Source organism: Delphinapterus leucas, chromosome 7, assembly GCF_059928025.1.
Source record: "Delphinapterus leucas isolate spDelLeu-1000000601 "Yukka" chromosome 7, BTC_Dleu_Yukka2, whole genome shotgun sequence".
In the NCBI taxonomy this organism is placed as follows: Eukaryota; Metazoa; Chordata; class Mammalia; order Artiodactyla; family Monodontidae; genus Delphinapterus; species Delphinapterus leucas.
The window spans coordinates 248,758-267,800 of NC_143135.1; the positions used below are offsets into that span (position 1 = coordinate 248,758).

The 19,043-nt window shown below is 65.9% G+C and overlaps 2 protein-coding genes across 11 annotated transcripts; one reads left to right on the forward strand and one right to left on the reverse strand.

Moving 5' to 3' along the window:
* The first annotated feature begins 383 nt into the window (after positions 1 to 383).
* PKP3 (plakophilin 3) lies at positions 384 to 9,227 on the forward strand. The gene is made up of 14 exons (XM_022565354.3): positions 384 to 589; positions 1,869 to 2,064; positions 4,230 to 4,306; positions 4,412 to 5,043; positions 5,131 to 5,254; positions 5,915 to 6,119; positions 6,409 to 6,583; positions 7,001 to 7,118; positions 7,193 to 7,363; positions 7,447 to 7,632; positions 7,928 to 8,081; positions 8,294 to 8,486; positions 8,586 to 8,673; positions 8,845 to 9,227. Exons 1-14 carry the CDS (start codon positions 509 to 511, stop codon positions 8,878 to 8,880), a joined length of 2,436 nt encoding a protein of 811 aa, XP_022421062.1. The 5' UTR covers positions 384 to 508; the 3' UTR covers positions 8,881 to 9,227.
* Positions 9,228 to 10,097: 870 nt separating this feature from the next.
* SIGIRR (single Ig and TIR domain containing) lies at positions 10,098 to 18,855 on the reverse strand. Of its 10 annotated transcripts, XM_022565362.3 has the most exons (10): positions 16,035 to 16,299; positions 14,218 to 14,380; positions 13,143 to 13,341; positions 12,505 to 12,638; positions 12,265 to 12,405; positions 11,724 to 11,867; positions 11,332 to 11,434; positions 11,117 to 11,267; positions 10,737 to 10,926; positions 10,098 to 10,438 (listed from the first exon to the last, which is right to left on the reverse strand). In XM_022565362.3, exons 1-10 carry the CDS (start codon positions 16,083 to 16,085, stop codon positions 10,275 to 10,277), a joined length of 1,440 nt encoding a protein of 479 aa, XP_022421070.1. In that variant the 5' UTR covers positions 16,086 to 16,299; the 3' UTR covers positions 10,098 to 10,274. The 10 variants fall into 10 exon arrangements, 3 of the variants coding, with proteins under 3 accessions (XP_022421070.1, XP_089770370.1, XP_089770369.1); XM_089914244.1 differs by having other exon boundaries at positions 12,265 to 12,638; positions 16,035 to 16,307; XR_016393708.1 differs by having other exon boundaries at positions 10,326 to 10,438; positions 10,737 to 11,434; positions 16,035 to 17,511.
* Between the last annotated feature and the right edge of the window lie 188 nt (positions 18,856 to 19,043).

The following is a 19,043-nucleotide window of genomic DNA, read 5'->3' on the forward strand; positions in this document are numbered from 1 at the left end:
GGCACTGAGCCACAAAGGCAGGAGATCCGAGGTGGGGAGGTGGAGGGGTCCACAGGTCCTCAGGGAGGCTCTGCACAGCCTGGGGGCCCCCGCAGCCCTCCCTGCCAAGAGGAGGGGGAAGCCCCGCAGGCTGTGGAAAACCGGACCTAGGGGGTATCTGCCTGGCGCCTCCTCTCCATCCCGCGGCTCCGACCCCACCAAAGCCCCTTCCATCCCTCTGCAGCCCTGTCCCACCACCCAGGGCCTCTGGACCCCACCTGCAGTCTGCCCCTCGAGGCCTGCTGCCCTGCCAGGTGGGCCCAGGCGGACTCGAGTGAAGGGCGGGCCTCCAGGCGCACTCAGCGCTGTACAAACTTGTATCCCGGGATTTCTCCACACAAAACACATCTCCCAGGGAAGCAACCGGTCTGATGAGCTCGCTGGGCGTGCGGGCGTTCCCACTCCGCCCTCCCGGTGCCCCGGCAGTCCTGTCCTACACTGAGGCCCTGACGGCAGTGCTGGGCCCGGGATGCAGCCCAGGACTCCTCAGCCGGCAGCAGAGGCCTCTGGGATGAGCCCGGGGGCTGGCAGTATCTGGACCACCAGAAGGGTAGGTCGCCCACTGTGCACATCCCCTGAGCCGGGAGGCTCCACCCCAGGGTTCACCTTGCCCTTTCCGGGGACCCTCCCCTCCCTCTCTCACCCCCAACGTTGACCTCTGACTCCCACCCCCAGTCCCCTCCCCAGCACTGACCTCACCCCTAGGGCTGCCTTCTGACCTCGACCCCGCCTCACCCCCAGGCCACTGCCCCCAGCCACCATTCCCACCTGGGGCTCACGTCCCCTGCCTTCAGGGGGCCAGGGCCCATGGTCAGGGCCTCCCACGGGAGGGAAGGCCTGTGAGGGTGGCCCCAGGACGACTTTTCCAGGGGAACCCAGGAGGTACATGAGGCCACTCAGCCCACACCCCTCCAGCCCTCCTGGGCTCAGCCCCCACTCAGTCCACCAGGGGCCTGTCCTGGATCCAAGCCAGGCCTACACGGGAGGCCTTGGAGCGTGCTGGTCCAGCTGGCGGTGGCGCTCCAGGGAGACCTTCTTGGGGCGAGCGCTGCTAAGCCTGGCCCTTCCCCTCCCACCTCCGACTGCTGGGCCTCCCCTCCCCACACAACTCCGACCCTGCTCGCCTGGACTCCTGGGCTCTCCCTGGAGCACGCCGGATCCTGAGCCCCCAGCCAGGGCAGGAGGGCCCCTCTGAGTCAACCCCCTGGGGCAGCCCCGCCTGCCCCTGCTGAGCTGAGCCTTGACTCATGGCTTGGGAGAGGCCTCCCACCTCCACAGGGGGCGGGAGCCCAGGAGGGCTAGCCAGCCCTTTGGAGGCCTCTGCAGAGGCCGGGGTGGGGGTGGGGGTGCTGGGGGCACTTCCGGAGTCTGCAGGATGGAGGTCTGGAGGGTCATGAGCCTGGGGTGGGCCCGTCTCGCCTCTTGCTTCTGGGGTCTCTTGGGCACCAAGGACCAGGACGAGGGCCCCATAGAGCCCCTTTCCACCCTGAAGCTCCACTCCAAGCCTTTTATCCTCAATGCTGTCCCTTAGCACTTGACCCCTGCTAGGCCTCACTCCAACCACGGCTGCAGTGCCTGGTCACGCAGGGCCTGTTCTTCCGCCCAAATTTCACCTTAAGCGGGGCCCCTCCCTCCCACCTGGCCCAGGTGTCCCCGCCCCTAGCTGAGCTCAGGGCTGGGCGGGGTCAGTCTCCGGGCCAGCCCTGGGCAAGGCCAGCGGGGAGGGGACTTCGGGGACAGGGCCGCGCGGGAAGAGACAGCGGAGACAAATCCCGGCCCCCGTGCCCGCCGCCATGCAGGACGGTAACTTCCTACTGTCGGCCCTGCAGCCCGAGATGGGTGTGTGCTCCCTGGCGCTGCCCTCGGACCTACAGTTGGACCGCCGGGGCACCGAAGGGCCAGAGGCCCAGAGGCTGCGTGCAGCTCGTGTCCAGGAGCAGGTCCGCGCCCGCCTCCTGCAGCTGGGTCAGCAGCCTTGGCAGAACGGGCCGGCCCAGCCCGACGGCGCGGCCAGGGCGGCCACAGGTAGGCAGACGCTGCCCGGGTGCCCACGGTGGGTGGCGGGTGGAGGTGGCCCCGGCAGGCATGGTGGTGCGAGGGCGAGGCCACGGTGGGGCCACTCCGGACTCAGCTCCCTGACTCACCCAGGCCTGTCTTGAGTCACCGCCCTACCCCTGCAGGCGTGGGAGAAGCCAGAGGTGAGGCCTCCACCTCCTGGCAGGGACCCCAGGGTCCTCCCTGCAAGTCGGGTTGGGGCTCACCTGCCCACCGGGCCCTGAGCCTCCCACCCCCCCAGGGAGGGCACGGGAGAAGTGGCACGTGGCCGGCCAGGTCTGTCTCTGTCGGCAAACCCGGAACACGCACGCGTCCGGTCCCACACCCCACGGGCTCACACACAGTCTCAGAGACACGCAGACACACACGTCACTCCCCTGGAGACACAAACGCAGAGACACAGATGCCCAGACTGTAGCGTCCACCCCCCATGCCCCACAGGAATAAGCAGACAGAAAGGTGAGGGGCGGGGTCTGGGACTCCTGGAGGAGAGCCACGGCCTGTCTGGGCCAGGGTCTCCCTGCGGAATTGCCGGGGGGAGGCCCTGCTGGGGTGACCCGGATACTCTCCATGAGAGCAGCGGGTGGGGGAATGCCCCTCAGGGCCAGGCAGCTCCCTGTGTAGGAACCCCGGTTCGTGCATGGGGCACGTGCACGGGTGTACGTGAGTGTGTATGTGCATGTGCATGAGTGTGTGCAGCAAGTTCAGGGCACTTCTAGAAATGCCACTTCCTCCCTTGCCAGCTGCAGCCACAGGGACCAAGGTCAGACAGTAAGAGGAGCCTCCAGGATGTCCGGGGCCAAGACCCCGCTCCACGGTGGCTCGCGTGATCTCCAGAGGGCCCTTCCCAGTGCTGGCCGCCAGCTGCTGGTCGGGGGATAAGTGGGTCAGCCAGCACAGGGGCCGCCAGGGCTGGCTGGATTCCTGCGTCCTCCCCTCCCTGGGCCTCAGCCTTGCTGGTGGCCAAGTTGGGTGCCCAGGGGTCATGGGGTAGAGGAGGGAGCAGGGAGGGGTTAATTAGGGGAAAGAGGATTATAATTAGGGGGTGGGGGCCGTGCCCCCCCAAGGCCGGGCCTCACTAGCGTCAAAGGGTTAATAGCCCCTGCCCAGAAGCCTCATTAACCAGGGCCTGTCTGGGGAGCGTGCTGGGTGGGGGAGTCCCCCCAGACCTAACTGAGGCAGAGGTTGTGGGAGGGTCCAAGGCCCCTCTTTCCCTTCACCCTCACCCTGAATCCCTTCAGCCAAGTCACTCTACCCTGGCCTTCGGGGGATGGGACTCTTCCCCCTCCAGGTGTGACCACAGCAGGGACTCTAGCAGAGGCTGACCACTCCAGGAATACCCTCCCAACCCAAAGACCCCGCCCCTGGCATTGCCCAGGTGATGTGCCCCCCAGTCCGTTCCCACTGCTCTGCCTTGGTTTGACCTTTGCCCAACTCTTCTCTGGGTGTTCTCAGCTCTTCCTATACACCCGACCAACCACACCACGCCACCTGTCGTCCACATATTCATTCAGCTGTCCCTTCAGCATCCATCCTCCCGGCTTAGATACCCCTTCACACACCAGTCAGTCTGTTCATCCAACCACCCATCCTTCCGATGGTCCAACCCGCCCTCCCCCCATCTCTCCACCCTCCACCCTCCATCCACCTGCCCGTCTGTCCACTCGCCATGCAGGTGGGCTGGTGCCGGTGCCCCCGGTTTGCGTGTGGCTAGGGGTGGGTGTGGCTTGGCCAGGTGGGTCAGGGGACTGCGCCTCAGGGCACTGGTCCAGGGAGACTGTGTCCGCGGCGAGTGACCAACAGCACAGGATGGGCTCCCGGGAGGTCAGTGTGGCTTCCTGGGGGCAGTGGCCAGGCGTTGTGCCCTGGCAGGGATCGGGGAGCTGAGGAAGGAGGCCCTGGCACACTAGGTAGCCGGGAGGTCAGCAGGGTGAGCACATCCGTCCCCCGCTGAGGGGCACAGCTGGAAGGGACGGGGGCTGTGGGAGGGATGAGAAGGTGACGGCAGGGACCGGAAGCCAAGGCACCTGCCCCAGAGTCCACTGGCCTCCCCACCAGGGCTCAGGGCAGGAGGGGAGGCAGGAGGCCAGTGCCTTGCCATCGGCCCAGCCAGGCTGCGCTGTCCCTGTCCGCAGGTGCGTGCCGGGCTCAGTACCACACCTTGCAGGCCGGTTTCAGCTCCCGCTCCCAGGGCCGGAGCGGGGACACCTCGGTGAGTGACAGCCCGGAGTCCCGTGAGGGAGGTTCTGGGGGCTCTGGGGGCTCCAGCGTCAGGAAGCCCAGCGGCCCTCACTGCCCTCCCCTCCCTGCCCCACAGACCTTCCAGCCCATCGCCAGGCCCGCCTGCAGCCCTGTCTCCTGGTCTTCCCGCTCGGCCGTGGACCTGAGCTCCGGCCGAAGGCTGAGCTCAGCCCACAGCAGGGGCAGCGCCCTTGGGGCGGCAGGGTATGGGGGTGCCCGGTCCGCCGCGCCCCCGCCCACCCGGCCCACGTCCTTCCACGAGCATGGCGGGGTGGGGAGCTGGGCGGATCACGACACCTTGTCCCTGCGCTCGCTCAGCCTGGGGGCCGGGGGCCCGGATGACCGCTACGGAGTGGTGGAGGAGTGGCTGGAGCCGGCGGCCGCCTCCCCCTACAGGGCCTCTGCCTCTGAGCGCCGGGCCAGCTCCAGCTCTGGCTGGGCTGGGGGCCTGGGCTGGCTGGAGGCTGCCGAGGGGCCGCCCAGCCGGACCATCCGTGCCCCCGCCGTGCGGACCCTGCAGCGGTTCCAGAGCGGCCACCGCAGCCGTGTGGCGGCTGGGGGAGTGCCAGGGGGCGTCCTGGAGCCCGTGACCCGGGCGCCATCTGTGCGCAGCCTCAGCCTCAGCCTGGGCAACTCGGGCCACCTGCCGGACATGCGTAGGCTGGACAGCTACGGTGGCCACCGCACTTTGCAGAGGCTCAGCAGCGGGTGAGCTGGGCCTGGCTCGGGGAGGGGGCTTCTGCCTAACCCTGGCCTGTCCCCAGGCTCAGCCTGACCTGCCTCTTTTCTCTGCAGCTTTGATGACATTGACCTGCCCTCGGCAGTCAAGTACCTCATGGCATCAGATCCCAACCTGCAGGTGCTGGGAGCAGCCTACATTCAGCACAAGTGCTACAGTGACACAGCAGCCAAGAACCAGGTGACCACCCCTGCTTACCACCCTCACGGGCCCCCCTTCACTCACTGTCCTCTGTCTGGTCCCTGACCACCCCTCACTGATCCCCAAGCTGCCTGGGCAGACCCCATCTGCCCAGGGCCTCCTCAGCAGAGGAGGGGCAGGAGGGACTGACTTGCACAAATCTGAATACACCTGCATGCTTCTGCTCACATCTGCACACACCTGCATACATCTCCATACACCTGTGTGTGTATGCACACGTCTCCATATACCTGCACATACCTGCACACACTTGCACACATCTGCATGTTTCTGCACACCTCTGCACACATCTCCATACACCTGCATGAGCATGCACACATCTCTATACACCTGCACGCTTCTGCACACCTCTGCACACACCTGCATACATCTCCATACACCTGTATGTGTATGCACACGTCTCCATATACCTGCACACACTTGCACACATCTGCAAGTTTCTGCACACCTCTGCACACATCTCCATACACCTGCATGAGCATGCACACATCTCTATACACCTGCACGCTTCTGCACACCTCTGCACACACCTGCATACACCTGCATATGTACTCACACATCCATATACACCTGCATACGTTTGCACATACCTATGCAGCGTGTGCACAAGCGCTAACACCCGTGTGGCTATGCCCACAGGCCCGCAGCCTGCAGGCTGTGGCTAGGCTGGTGAAGCTCTTCAACCACGCCAACCAGGAGGTGCAGCGCCACGCCACGGGCGCCATGCGCAACCTTGTCTACGACAACGCGGACAACAAGCTGGCCCTGGTGGAGGAGAACGGCATATTCGAGCTGCTGCGTTCGCTGCGTGAGCAGGACGACGAGCTGCGCAAGAATGTCACAGGTGGCCCTGCTCCCCGCCCGCCGCTCTGCCACCCTTCCCTCGGTCCCCACGGCCATCCCTGTGGCATGTCTCTTTGGAGTTGGACTCCAGCCCCAGGCCCCGTGTCCCCAAGCGTCCTCCTCTCTGCGCTGTTGCGGCCCCGTGACCCTACACGTCATACTCAGGCTCTCCCCAGCGAGGCTCTTGGGTGAGGCTCGAAGTGCCAGGCGAGGCCCTGGGCACCATCCCCGGAAGAGGCAGAGGGGCTGGAGGGCCCTCCCTGACCACGGCCTCGCCCCACCTGCCACAGGGATCCTGTGGAACTTGTCCTCCAGTGACCACCTGAAGGACCGCCTGGCCCGAGACACACTGGAGCAGCTCACAGACCTGGTGCTGAGCCCCTTCTCAGGGGCCAGGGGACCGCTCCTCACCCAGCAGAACGCCTCGGAAGCGGAGATCTTCTACAATGCCACGGGCTTCCTCAGGTGCGACGGGCAGCAGGCAGGGGAGGCCCAGAGAAGGGGCATTAGGATCTGAGATCTGAATGACAAGGCGGGGCCACCGGGGGTGGGGGTCTGGGAGAAGTGGACAGAGAGGCAGAGGCGCTGACGCAGGAGTGGAACGGGCCGCCAGGTGTGGCCCCCGGCCAGACGTCAACAGACTGGGGGCTGCAGGCTCAAATTTCTTTAAATCAGGGATTTGATCTGATATTTATAACCTCCCCGGAGCCCCGGACACTTTGAGAAGTGGATGGGGGATGGGCATGCGGAGGTGCCGAGGGGCAGAGCCCAGCTCGGGGGAGGAGGGGATTGGTGCTCAGGATCTCAGCATTGGGTGGGTCCCTGAGGGGTGGGCTCTGCCTGTGGTCCCAGTGGGGGTCTCTGATCTGCCTCCATCCAAAGGAACCTCAGCTCGGCCTCCCAGGCCACTCGCCAGAAGATGCGTGAGTGCCACGGGCTGGTGGACTCCCTGGTCACCTATATCAACCACGCCCTGGACGTGGGCAAGTGCGAGGATAAGGTGAGGCTCAGCCAGTGCCCCGGGGCCCGAGGGGCTCCAGCCGGCTCTGACCGAGGTCCGCCCTCTGTCCACAGAGCGTGGAGAATGCCGTGTGCGTGCTCAGGAACCTGTCCTACCGCCTGTACGACGAGATGCCACCGTCGGCCCTGCAGCGGCTGGAGGGCCGAGGCCGCCGGGATGCGGCAGGGGCGCTGCCAGGCGAGGCAGTGGGCTGCTTTACGCCACAGAGCCGGCGGCTCCGAGAGGTGGGTGCGGGCCTGGGCAGGGGGGCAGGCGGAAGCAGGGATCCCGGGTGACCTCGGCTGACCCTCCACGCCCTCCTGCCCAGTTGTCCCTCACGGCCGACGCGCTCACCTTCGCCGAGGTGTCTAAGGACCCCAAGGGCCTGGAGTGGCTGTGGAGCCCCCAGGTCGTGGCGCTGTACAACCGGCTGCTGCAGCGCTGTGAGCTCAACCGGCACACAACGGAAGCGGCTGCCGGCGCACTGCAGAACATCACCGCAGGCGACCGCAGGGTGAGGTGGCCTGGGACCACACCTGGCCACGCGCGGGGGCGCGAGGCACTGGGGACGCAAGGGGTGAACGGCGGACAGGAGCCCGCTCTCCCGGACTTTACGGTGCATCGGGGGGCCAGAACTTCAGAGCGAGAGAGGAAGGCAGGCAGGATGCGGCTGGAGGATGCCACCTCGGCCCCCGGGGTCTGCACTGAGTTTAAGGAAGGTGCCGGGAGGGTTGGGCCAGGAGGGAGCAGACCCGGGGCCTCCACGGGGCACCAGCACCCATTCTCACCAGCCCCTCTCCCGCCGGCAGTGGGCGGGCGTGCTGAGCCGGCTGGCTCTGGAGCAGGAACGCATCCTGAACCCGCTGCTGGACCGAGTTCGGACGGCTGACCACCACCAGCTGCGCTCACTGACCGGCCTCATCCGAAACCTGTCTCGGAATGCCAGGAACAAGGATGAGCTGTGTGAGTCCAGCCGTCCCGAGGCCTGGGTTCTGCCTCCCCTGGGGGCCGGGCGCGTGCCGGGACTCTGTCTGTACTGCTGCTTCTCCGGCCGGCTTCTGGGAAGCCAGCGCTGGTGGACAGACAGGCGCCGAGGGGGAGCAGGGAATGCCAGGCGCCGAGGGGGCGGGGCAGGGGGCGGGCAATGGAGACTGACCACCCCGACCTGCTGGCAGCCACCAAGGTGGTGAGCCACCTGATTGAGAAGCTGCCCGGCAGCCCGGCTGAGAGCTCTCCCCCGACCGACGTGCTGGTGAACATCATAGCCGTCCTCAACAACCTGCTGGTGGTCAGTCCCGTGGCCGCCCGAGACCTGCTCTACTTCGACGGGCTCCACAAACTGTTCTTCATCAAGAAGACGCGGGACAGGTGAGGGCCCGAGCCCCGTGCCCCCCCCACGCCCCCCCAGCTCGCCCTGCCTCCTGGCCAAGCCTGTCACCCCACTGACCCCTGCCCCCTATCCCCCAGCCCTGACAGTGAGAAGTCCTCCCGGGCAGCCTCCAGCCTCTTGGCCAACCTGTGGCAGTACAACAAGCTCCACCGAGACTTCCGGGCGGTATGTTCCCGCGGTCCAGGGCAGGTGGGGCTGTGAGCGTGGGACGTGGGCACAGGATGGCAGGGAAGGACACGGAAACCCATGTGGCCCAGGGCACCCATAAGACCAGGGGCCTGGGGGGACGGGATGCAGAGCAGCAGCGCCCTGACTCCAGGCCCCTCTCCGCCGCAGAAGGGCTACCGAAAGGAAGACTTCCTGGGCCCGTAGGCGAAGCCTCCCTTGGAGAAGGAGCGTGCGATGTGACCCGCCTCCGAGGAAAGGGCTCAGCTCAGGGCTGCTCACCAGCTGGCCTGGAGGAGAAGGTTGATGACGGCCCAGGGGCTCTCGCTGGAGCCCCATCCACGTGCAACTTGAAGGCCTGGGCCACGGGGAAGGGGACAGGGGCTTGCGGCTGGGGAATTGGCTTCTGCAGGGCAGGGGGTGGGGCAGGGCTTGAGGCTGCTCTGATGCGTGGGGTGGTGGCCAGGTCACACTGGCAGAGGTGGCTCTGGCTGTGGCCCAGCAGTGCCTCGGGACAGCCAGCAATGGGAATAAAGGTGGCCGTGAACACAGCAGCCACAGCCCCTCATGCTTCTTTGGTTGGTCAGACTTGGGGGTCGGACCCAAGGACTCAGCAATGTCCCCAAGAGCAACCATACCTGCAACCATGCCTGCCCCTTAGGACACTCCCCCCTGGGCCCATACACAGGCCTCTCCAGGTCAGGGGACCCAGGACAGGGAGGAGGGCGTGTCCAGCAGCAGGAGAGCTGGCGGAGAGAATGGAGGAGATGGGGCAGACAGCAGAGGCAGCCTCAAGCCAAGTGAGATGCAGAAGCAGCAGAGCTGGGGACGTGGTGTGCAGAGGAACGAGCACTTCTGGGGCAGCTGTGACTCCTACTGGCCTTGGTGCTGCCCTGCCGGGCTGTGCTCACGTGGCAGATGCATCCAACACCTCTCCCTGCCCTGCCTTCCTGGGCCTGGAGGTGCCCTGATAGGTATACTCATGCTGTCTGAGGCTTGGGGTCCAGTAGGTCCTGGGACCTCTCCATCTCACCAAGCCAGGCCCTTTGGTTGTAAAGTTCCCACTGACATTTTTTACAACAACAGGCTTTTTTTGCAAAGCTCAGAACCTGAAGTCTCTAAGGGGCCTGCCCCCCAGGGACTGTCTGGATCACAGTGGGACTGGGAACAGTCACGGCCCCAAGCAGGGAGACCTGAGGAGGCCGCTGCAAGAGACACGCCTCAGCTGGCTCAGGACGGAGGAGGATGGGGAGAGGGTGGGCTTGAGGGGACACCCAGGTGCGGTGACCAGGTGGCCATGGAGCGAGAAAAGGAAGGGATCCAGGGCCCTGGAGTGCCTGAGACGGAAGTGAGGGGTGGGGTGCTCTGCTCAGAACACTGCAGACCCCCTTCCTGCCCCAGGGGAGGAGAGGCCGAGACCTGGGCAGGATTCCAAAGGACTTTATTTCTGGCACAAGGAGGGTCGCTGGGCCCACTCTCCTTCCCCGAGGTCCCAAGGCTGCAGGTAGACAGGGCTCGTGGTCCTGCTGAGTGGGAAAAAAAACCCACCCCAGCCCTGCCCCAGCTGTCCCTGGTGAACCTGCTGCTCCAGGGTGCAGGGGCTACACGTCATCCTCCGACACCAGGCAGTAGAAGTCCGTGCGGGCACTGTAGTTTCGGGAGCCAAGGTCCGACACATCCACTTCACTGCCTTGGCCCTCTCCAAGCGAGACCCCACTTGCATGCGGTGGAGCTGCTGGCTCCCCAAAGACAGGCCCTCGTACACCTGGGGAGGGGTACCGCCAGGCCTGAGGCTGGGCTGCCCACAGCCTGCCTTCTGCCAGGGTCACTCCCTGCTGCCCCTCCTGCATGGTGGTATTTGAGGACCTGGAGGTTCCCAGTCAGGCCCCGGGCCCGACCACCTTCATGGAAAGAGGCAGTGGGAGGTGCTGGGAATTAAGCCCATCCACGGGCTGCAGGGAGCAGTCCCTGCCACCTGGACCCTTTTTGGGGCTCCACCTTATGCAGCCCCCCTCCAACTCAGGCTGAGCTTCTCAGGGTCGGGGTGGGGCCGGTGGGCATACCCAAGTCCCCCTCAGGGTCAGGGTCCAGCTCCGGGTCCAGGGTCCGACCCTCTGGGACCCGGCCTCCCACAATCAGCATGGGGTCCTTGTCATCCTGCAGCCGGGTCTGGGGGTCTCCCTCCATCGCTCTGTACTGCACCTTCCGTGGCAATGCCAACTGTAGCTCTTTCCAAAAATCGGAGGAAGGTGTCTGGAGGCCAAGGTGGTGCAGTTAGCGAGCGTGAACAATTGAGGGGGGTGGTGAGGGGGTGCCAACACGGAAAGACCCTGGTCTCCTTGGCCCCAAAGAGCCCATTCCTCTGGGCGGCTGACCATGGCACCTCCACCCACGGGCTCCCATCCACAAGCCCCCTCCCTCCCCGCCCCCTGCCCCTCCGCACCACGGAACCGGGCCTCCAGATCAGCAGGGTCACCAGGTGGCGATGCTGGCGCAGCAGGCGGAGCGCAGGGTGTGCGGGGTCGCGCCGCTGGCCCTCGAAAGTGATGAAGATGGGTCTGCGCGTGAGCTCCAGCAGCCGGCACAGGCCCTCCCTGCGAGGGCGGCACAGTCAGGGGGGGCGCAGTTGGGGCCCACCCAGCCCCGCGCGGGACCCACCGGAAGCTGTGACTGCACCAGGTCCGGCCGAGGAAGGCGTCGGACAACACCACGACGAGGCGCCGGCAGCGGCTCAGGTTCACCAGGAGGTCGGCCGACGGCTCTGCGGGAACCCGGGCATCGGCGGGGGCGGCGCGGACGGGGCCCTAGAAGGGGCGGGGCCCTAGCCTGGGCCTGAGGAGGACCCGAGGGGGCGTGGCCCTAGGAAGGCGGGATCTGGGCCGGAACAGGGGCGGGGCCCGAGTAGAGATGGGGCTGGGCCCTGCACGGGGAGGAGGCGGGCTTTGAGGGGCGTGGCCCTGGAAAGGCGGGGTCTGGGCCGGAACAGGGGCGGGGCCTGCGCCCCGGATCGGGGCTGGGCCCGAGCGGAAAGGGGCAGGGCGCCGCGGTACCCGCGCGCGGCAGGAGGTCGCGGTCCTCCAGAAAGAGCTTGTAACCCCGACGCCGCTCCAGCTGCGGCTTCAGGATGAAGTTCACGAACTTCCGGTCCTCGGGGCTGTCGCTGTAGGAGACGTAGGCGTCGTAGAGCTTCCCGTCTGCGGACGGCGGCGGGTCAGCGCGGCCGCTTTCCAGGCCTAGGCTTGCCACCCTCGGGGCCCCCTAAACCTACCCCCTTGTGCCCCGGGGTCCAGGCCAGCCCCCCAGACGCAGATCCAGCAGATCTCGGCCCCGGGCCCCGCTTAGACCCCTCCTCAGCACAGGATTCCGAGTGGAGCCCTGGAACCAGGCTACCGTGGCGCCCTTCTGCCGGCCCTGTGCCCTCCTGGGCTGTACAGAGACACCCCCCTTTCCTGGACTGGGATCTCTCCAGTGCCCTCCAGGGACGGATGCCTCCTCGCCCCCACCTCCAGAGCCAATCCCCCCCACCCAGAGCTGAGCCTAGGGAGGCCCCGTGGCTGACTCCGCCTCCCCATGCATCCGCGCCCCACGCACCGTTCATCTCCACCTCCCCATACGTGTCTTGGTACCAGAGCAGTACATTGAGTCGACACTTCGCGTATAGCAGCGCTGCCAGCAGCAGGACCAGCAGGACCAGAAGTGAGGCCAGCACCGCGGCCACGTGTCCAGCCAGGCCTGGGGACAGAGCCACTGACTGAGCCAGCCCAGCACCCTCCAAGCCTAAAGGCTCCCCAGGCCTCCCTCCTACCTTCTGCCCCACTGGACCCCACTCACCAGCTCTCCAAAGAGTGAAGGAAGAGGAGCTGATGTTCTGGACGGAGCAGGTGAAGGTCCTGAAGTCTTCAGTACTGGTCAGGTTGATCCCCAGGACACTGGACACAAGCATCTCTGACCAGTTGGCCTTGACCCTGGGGAGACCAGGCCCCACCCCCTCACCTGGGGCCCGACAGCATCACCGGATGCCCCAGAGCCCCACTTGTCTGGGACTCACCCAGAGAGGCTGTAGATTTGGGCCTCCTGGCCAGTCCTTGGGCCATAAGCTAAGAGAAATGGCCAGAACATGAAGGGGGTGTGGATCTCTTTTGGGACAGTCACCCTAATCCTGGATCTGGGTCCTGGGGGTCCTCAGATCCTAGGCTTGGCCCGACGGTCAGTGAGTAATTCAGGCTGTAGGACTCTGCTGGCCCCCATGGCCCTGGGTGGTCTACAAGGTGAGTGTCTAGAGGGGCCATCTGTCCCTGCAGTCACTGACTCAGTGTGCATCCAGAGTGGCACTCTGCCCATGGCATGTCTGGCCAGTCACTCCCCAGTCCATGTCCAGGTCATTACAGACCAGGGTGTAGGTCAGAGAGGCCACTGGGGGGGGTTATATCCAGCGTGGTCACCTGACCCTGGACACTCTCATCTCTTACCAGGAGTCCTCATGGAGGTCATAGTGGCTTCCATTGCCCAGCAGCAGCCCATCTCTCAGCCACTGGACCGAGGGCAAGGGGCAGTGGGGCCCAGAGACCACTGAGGCCGTGCAGTTCAGAGTGACCACACTGCCCAGGGCAGGCCACAGGACCTGGTTTCCAGATGGGGAGAGGAAGTCAGGGGCCCTGTCGCAGGCTCCTGCAGAGAGAGGACCGAGTGGGTTAGCTGTGCCCACGATGCCAGCCTCCCACTGTCCACAGATGGTCTGTGGGCCAGAAGAAAACCACGGTGGCCAGTGGCATGTGCTGCTTGGTAACCACACCACGTCTGTCCACACGTCCCACGGGGGACAGGGCCTGGCATTTGGCACATCTAACCCCCGCAGCAGCCGGTTCGTATGTGTTCTGCCTGCCCCAGATGTGGCTGCCCGTCCCCAGAGAAGATGTTAGCACGGAGTCATGGCTGAGCTGGCCCAGCACCGCCCTCCAGCTCAGCAGGGCCCGCCTAGCTGCCTGTCTACCCAGGACGTGAGCCAGCACACATTTCCTGTGTGCACCTGTCGCCCACTGCTCTGATGCCCAGGCCCCGGCCCCTCTGCTGGACACCAGTGGTTTGGGGGAGTCAGGGGTTGGGCGTCAGCACCTTCCACCTGGTATGGGAGCTAGGGGTTCCAGGACCCTCTACTCCTGGCTACAGGCAAGCCTTCTCACCTCCCCAAGATCTTTAAATTGGGGTGATGAGCCGGAGCCGGTAGTCATAGAAGACCGCCATCATCTTGGTAGTGTGGTCTCCCAGCAGCCCACCCCCAATGGCCCCCCACCAGCGCCCACTCCCAGTATCCCTGGGCTTTACTGACCCCCACGAGCCTGGTATAGAGGGCTTGGGCAGGAGACGGTGTGGGCCCATCCTAACCATGGGGTCAGGACCCCGGGCCATAGGGGAGGGGCAAACAGGGGTCTTTGTACCCCTGGCTTGAGGCCAAGCAGAGAGGCCAGGCCACACTGCAGCGTGGAGCCAGCCTGAGGGGCAGGAGGTGGGAGTGGAGCCCGTGCCCATCCCTCTCTGGCCGTCTACCTGCCATGGTCTGGCCGGGGCCTCCTCGAGGCAGGCTGGACACTGGTGCCACCCACGGCTCCCCGGGGCTCCTTGGCCGAGCAGACTGATCCCTCAAGGGCTGGGCAGGATTCACTCTCTGTCCTTGTGGCCAGTCAGTCAGGGCACCAGGATGGGTCAGAGGCTGCCGCCATCCCCGGAAGCAAGTTAAACAAGAACAGGATAAGTTAACGTGTAACTCTGGCCACTGAAGCACTGCCTCTGCCCCAGCTGCCGCGTGGAGGCCCCAGAGCACCAGGCACAGCCTAGACTGCACGTCATCTGCCCCAGGGACACGGTGACAGCCCAGGGTGGGACAGCACTCCCGGCACACCTCGTGAGCCCAGGAGTTGGCCTCGTTCCCAGGTCCCCTGGGACAGGGCTGCCACACACAGGCAGGGGGGCTGCAGTACAGCCGCACTCAGCCTGTACCGAGGCTCCAGGGGGCTCGGGGTTCTCGAGTGCTGGGCTGCCTGACTTAGCCTCACTCCCAGCCATGGGGTTTTGTTCTGGACGCCGTCCTGGGTGCACCACGCACGCGTGAACCCTGCACTTGAGGCTGCACTGGGCCGAGGTGTCGAGGCAGGAGGGGTGAGCGGAGGGTCATGCTGGTCTCACGGGGCAGCCCTCCTTCTGGGTCCTGTGCTGGCGCCTCCACCCATTTGTCATCTTCAGACCCAGACAGTTTTGTCCACAGTGTCCATATAGTTGTCCAAGGGAAGCCCCCACCCGCCCACGGTGACCTTTCTCTCCTCCACGGGGTCTGGGACCACTCCCGGCCAGACTGGCAGCAGCCACATGCCTCTTGACCCAAAAAGCTCTCCAGTGACCTGGGCTGAACGGCGGGGCACGAAGCCCCAGTGGCAGAGCCTTTGAGGAAGACTCCTTGGCAGCCGGGCCCTGGGCACCTCCTCCCTGGTGCCCAGCGGGTATTTACTGGGCACCTAGTCCTCCCCCTGCTCCCTGCTAAGTGGACACACCAGGGCCCCGGCTCCTTCAGGCCCTCCCCCCACCCGTAGGGCCCCTGAGGCTTTGCAGGGACGAGTCTTAGCCTGCCCCCCATTCCTTCGGCACGGGTGACCCGATGTTGACCCGTGATCAGCTGGAAGCCCCTGGTTTGGCTGGGCTGGGATTTCCTCAGAAATCGGTGGAGCATCTGGCTCGTTCCCGGGGGGCTGCTGCGGAGGGTCCTTCCAGAAGTCCTTTGGAGTGGAGGGCAGTCCTGGGAAGGCCCTTGAAGCAGGAGGACAAGCCCACTGAGGGCTATGGGAGGCTGGGCGGCTCACGCCCCCTCCCCCAGCCCAGCGGGTCCCAGGGCAACTCCTACAGTGGCCCCTTGGCCTCTGTAACCTCAGAAGACCTCCTACCCCTGGAAAGGCAACCTCGGACCCTCCTGGAAATTCAGGCCAGACCACATGGCCAGGCGACAGGTGTCCCCCTGCACACCCTCCGCTGCAACCCTCCCCATCCTCTGTATAGTCTGTGTTGTACGACCGCCCCCTGCATGCCCCACACATGCCTGCACGTGCACACTCCCCACACCTCCGACACTCTGGCAGTCCACACACCTGGCACACCCCACGCCACACACACTGCACCTCACACCCATCCGCAGCCTCCCATCACCCCTCGCTCTCTCACTGGCACACACGCACCACGCACACACGTGCACACGCAAGCCACGTGCTTTGCGGGCCTCCCCTCAGCCAGGCCTGATTTTGAGGAGAGGGCTCAGGCCGGAAAAGGCATCCAAGGACGAGAACACAGGCTCACGCTGAGCAGCGAGAACACGAAGTCACCTGGTTCCAGCTCTTTCCTCCTGAGGAGGGGATGTCCGTCACTGAGGTCATTCACGTGTGCTTGGGAGCAAACTGTTTGCTCGGCTGGGCCCCCGGCCCAGTCCAAATCACCACGGCTGCCCCAGACGCATCGCCAAGCACGGCGAGGACCTGGCTTTTGTTTGTGCGTTTTAATAAGAACTTTCCCCGTAGCTTCCTGGCTTTGCAGTCACATCCTCTCCTCAACCTAAACCCCACCCAGGCACCCACCCTCCTCCCCAGCGGGCTGGCGGGCGGGCGGGCAGTTGGTGGTTCTCCCCGCCAGCCCCGCCTGCCCCACTCTTCCTGTAACTCTGAGTCAAGCAGCTCCTTCCTCTAGGGCCCGCCCCAGCCCACCCGGGCACCGGCACCGTCTTTCCCTTCCCAAGGCTAGGCCTGGGTGAGCGGGGAGGTGGCAGAAGGGCTGGGGGCCACGGTGATATGTGGAGGTCCTGGCCAGTGGACCCCCAGTCAGGGCCATCCTGCACACGCCTGAGGAGCTGGGCAGTATGGCCTGCTTCCCGGACACTCCCTATGGTCCCAACACCCAGGAGATGGGGGGGGTGTCTCCACGTAGCTCCCCGGGCCCCAGTGAGCAGCCCCGATGTATCTCTGACCTCTGACCTGCCAGGGTGATGGGTGGGGCTCCTGTGGAAACTCTCACCAATAACGGGCCCTTGAACAGGGCTCTCTGGCCCCCTCCCTGTCCACCTCCCAGGTGTAGCCCCCAAATGGTGAGCAGTTACAAGGGGGCTGGGGTATCACATGGAACTTAAGCCCCCTCTTCTAGATAAGGAAGCAAACAGGAGGCGTCAGCAAGGCTCCCAGCTCTGAACCCAGGTGGGGGAGAGCCGACATCTCCTGGGGTCACAACAGACTCCCCCGCACCACCATCCCGGACTGACCTGGAACTCAGGGCCCAGCACTGGTGGCTGATGGCGCTGCTCATAGCAATCGGGCAGGGTCCCCTGTGGTCCCTGTCCCTGCCCTCACCCTCCAGGGGCAGAGCATCCTCACTGCAGCGTCAGCTTTCCTACATCCTTAATCTGACCCTGTCCAAGGCCCCCTGCACAACGCCCGGCCCCCCGTGGCCTCCAAGACCCTTGGACGATGGTGCATCTTGGGCTCAGGGGCCAATAGAACTGGAAGAAGTCCTGACTGCACCCCTTCCCCACCGAGCCGCAGCTCCTCCAAGGAGCCCCAGTGGGCCCCGAGGTGAGTGAACAGCGTAAGCACCTGATGGGCAGGCTAGTGGCCACCAGCAGTCAGTGACCTGCCCGGGAGAGCCCAGGCAGGAGGCGAAGAGCTAGGTTCTCCCTGGTGTCCCCACCTGCTTTGCTGCCTCTCAAAGCTCCTGCCAGACTGCCTGCCTCTCGGCATGCCCACCCGCACCACCACCTCACAGCCGCGACTGGGCGCCCGTCCCCCCTTTGCTAACGCCCACCCTCACCCTCCCTTGTCCCCCAGGCCCACTCCACAAAGTGAGCAGAAAACCCCACTTCGCCTCAGGCACTCTCGAGAATAGCCCTTCCGAATCCGAGCCCGCCCCCTGCACCGCCCACCGCGCTCGGCCGCACCCGCGCGGTTCCTAGGAAGCCCTAGCCCCTCCCACCCACCGGCCTCACGCTGGCTCTCCGCCTCCCCGGAGCATCGGCGTCGGCCTGGCCGCCGGGCGCGCGCCCGCGCCTTGTCCCCAGGCGCCCAGCCGTCTGATTTGCTGCTCAGCACCCCAGTCTCTGAGCGACTCCCCCTCATCTGGGACCGGCGGCCCCTCTGCGCCTGGCGCGTGCTTCATCCCCGGACGTCTGTCCCGAAGGAAAGATCTTGCACAAAGCGCTGTGGCCCCGCGAGCCGAGAGGCCCCCTCCTGCACCCCCGGGCCCGCCACACACCCCACACCCGCGCTCCGCCTTCCCGGAGGGGCGTTAGTACCCCCTTCCTCCGGGTGGGGTGAGCCAGGCAGGGCGCGCACGTTCGGGGGGCGCGGGGGCGGGCAGGTCGGGGGCGCGCACGGAAGGGCGGGGTGCGCGGACGGCTGTAGCTCCGCCCGGACACAGGTGCGCAGCGGCTTCAGCAGGTTTCTCCGTCCGCCCCCGGCGCCCTGGGAGGCCTCGGGCCTGGGCTCGGACTTTGGGGCGGAGGCGGGGTCCCTCAGCGCCTCGGCGCTCCTCTTCCCTCTCCTGGCCGAGGGCCAAGTCGGGCGGAGCGGGAAGAGCGGCCCTCGCCCCCGCAAGGCCGGAGGGCCGGAACGAGGGTGAGCTCAGGCTTCCGGGCGACGCGGGCAGCGGGCTCGGCTCCGAGGCTCTTCCTGCGGAACCGCACCCGCCACGGTCCAGAGGCTCCCCGGGGCAAAAGGCGCCTTGGCCCCCCCCCCCAAGCTCCAGGCCCGGTTCTGGCTCCCGGGAGCCGGCGACCTCCACTCACCTCCGCAGGTAGGAGCCGCGATCGCCACTCACCTGCTGCCAAGACCCGGGGCTTGCGCGGCCGCGAGGGTGGAGCGGCTCACCTGGGCCAGGTGCGCAGCGGCGACAGCCCCAGCGACGGTGGCAGGTGCAGCCCCGCCCAGCAGCCGGGGCGAGGGCGGACCCAACTGTCCAGCTTCGAGCCTCAGGCTGGTGTTCAAGACGGTCCTGCGCTCGGCCCCCTGGAGCCGCGGCCGCCGCGCCTGGGGGCAGAGGCCAAACCGGCCCGACCAGCTCCGAGAGTCTCGGTGCCCCAGAACTCCTCGGAAATTCCACCGTCCCCAGGAGCACCTGGTGCGGTTCTGCCTCTCCTCCCAAGCTCTTTGTCTTCCTCTAGGAAGCCTGCCTTGACTCCCGCTCCTAAACCCGAGGTGCAGGGAGGGTAAGACCTCTGTAAGGCACCCCTCACTTGGAAGCCCACGGAAAACCAGAGGAGGGCGGAGGCTACCACATTCCGGGCCTCTCCCCGTCACGGCCTCAGTTTCCCAGCTAGCCCTGAGGGCAGACGTAATCGGCCAGAAGCCCAGAAA

Coding starts and splice junctions, on each gene's coding strand:
- PKP3 (XM_022565354.3), top strand. CDS start 509: ATGCAGCCCAGGACTCCTCAGCCGGCAGCAGAGGCCTCTGGGATGAGC. Junction 4,307..4,411: donor GCCGGAGCGGGGACACCTCG/GTGAGTGACAGC, acceptor CCTGCCCCACAG/ACCTTCCAGCCCATCGCCAG. Junction 6,120..6,408: donor GCTGCGCAAGAATGTCACAG/GTGGCCCTGCTC, acceptor CACCTGCCACAG/GGATCCTGTGGAACTTGTCC.
- SIGIRR (XM_089914243.1), bottom strand. CDS start 16,085: ATGACCTCAGTGACGGACATCCCCTCCTCAGGAGGAAAGAGCTGGAAC. Junction 13,342..14,217: donor CCCCGGCCAGACCATGGCAG/GTAGACGGCCAG, acceptor CTCTCTCTGCAG/GAGCCTGCGACAGGGCCCCT. Junction 11,435..11,723: donor CGACCTCCTGCCGCGCGCGG/GTACCGCGGCGC, acceptor GGGTTCCCGCAG/AGCCGTCGGCCGACCTCCTG.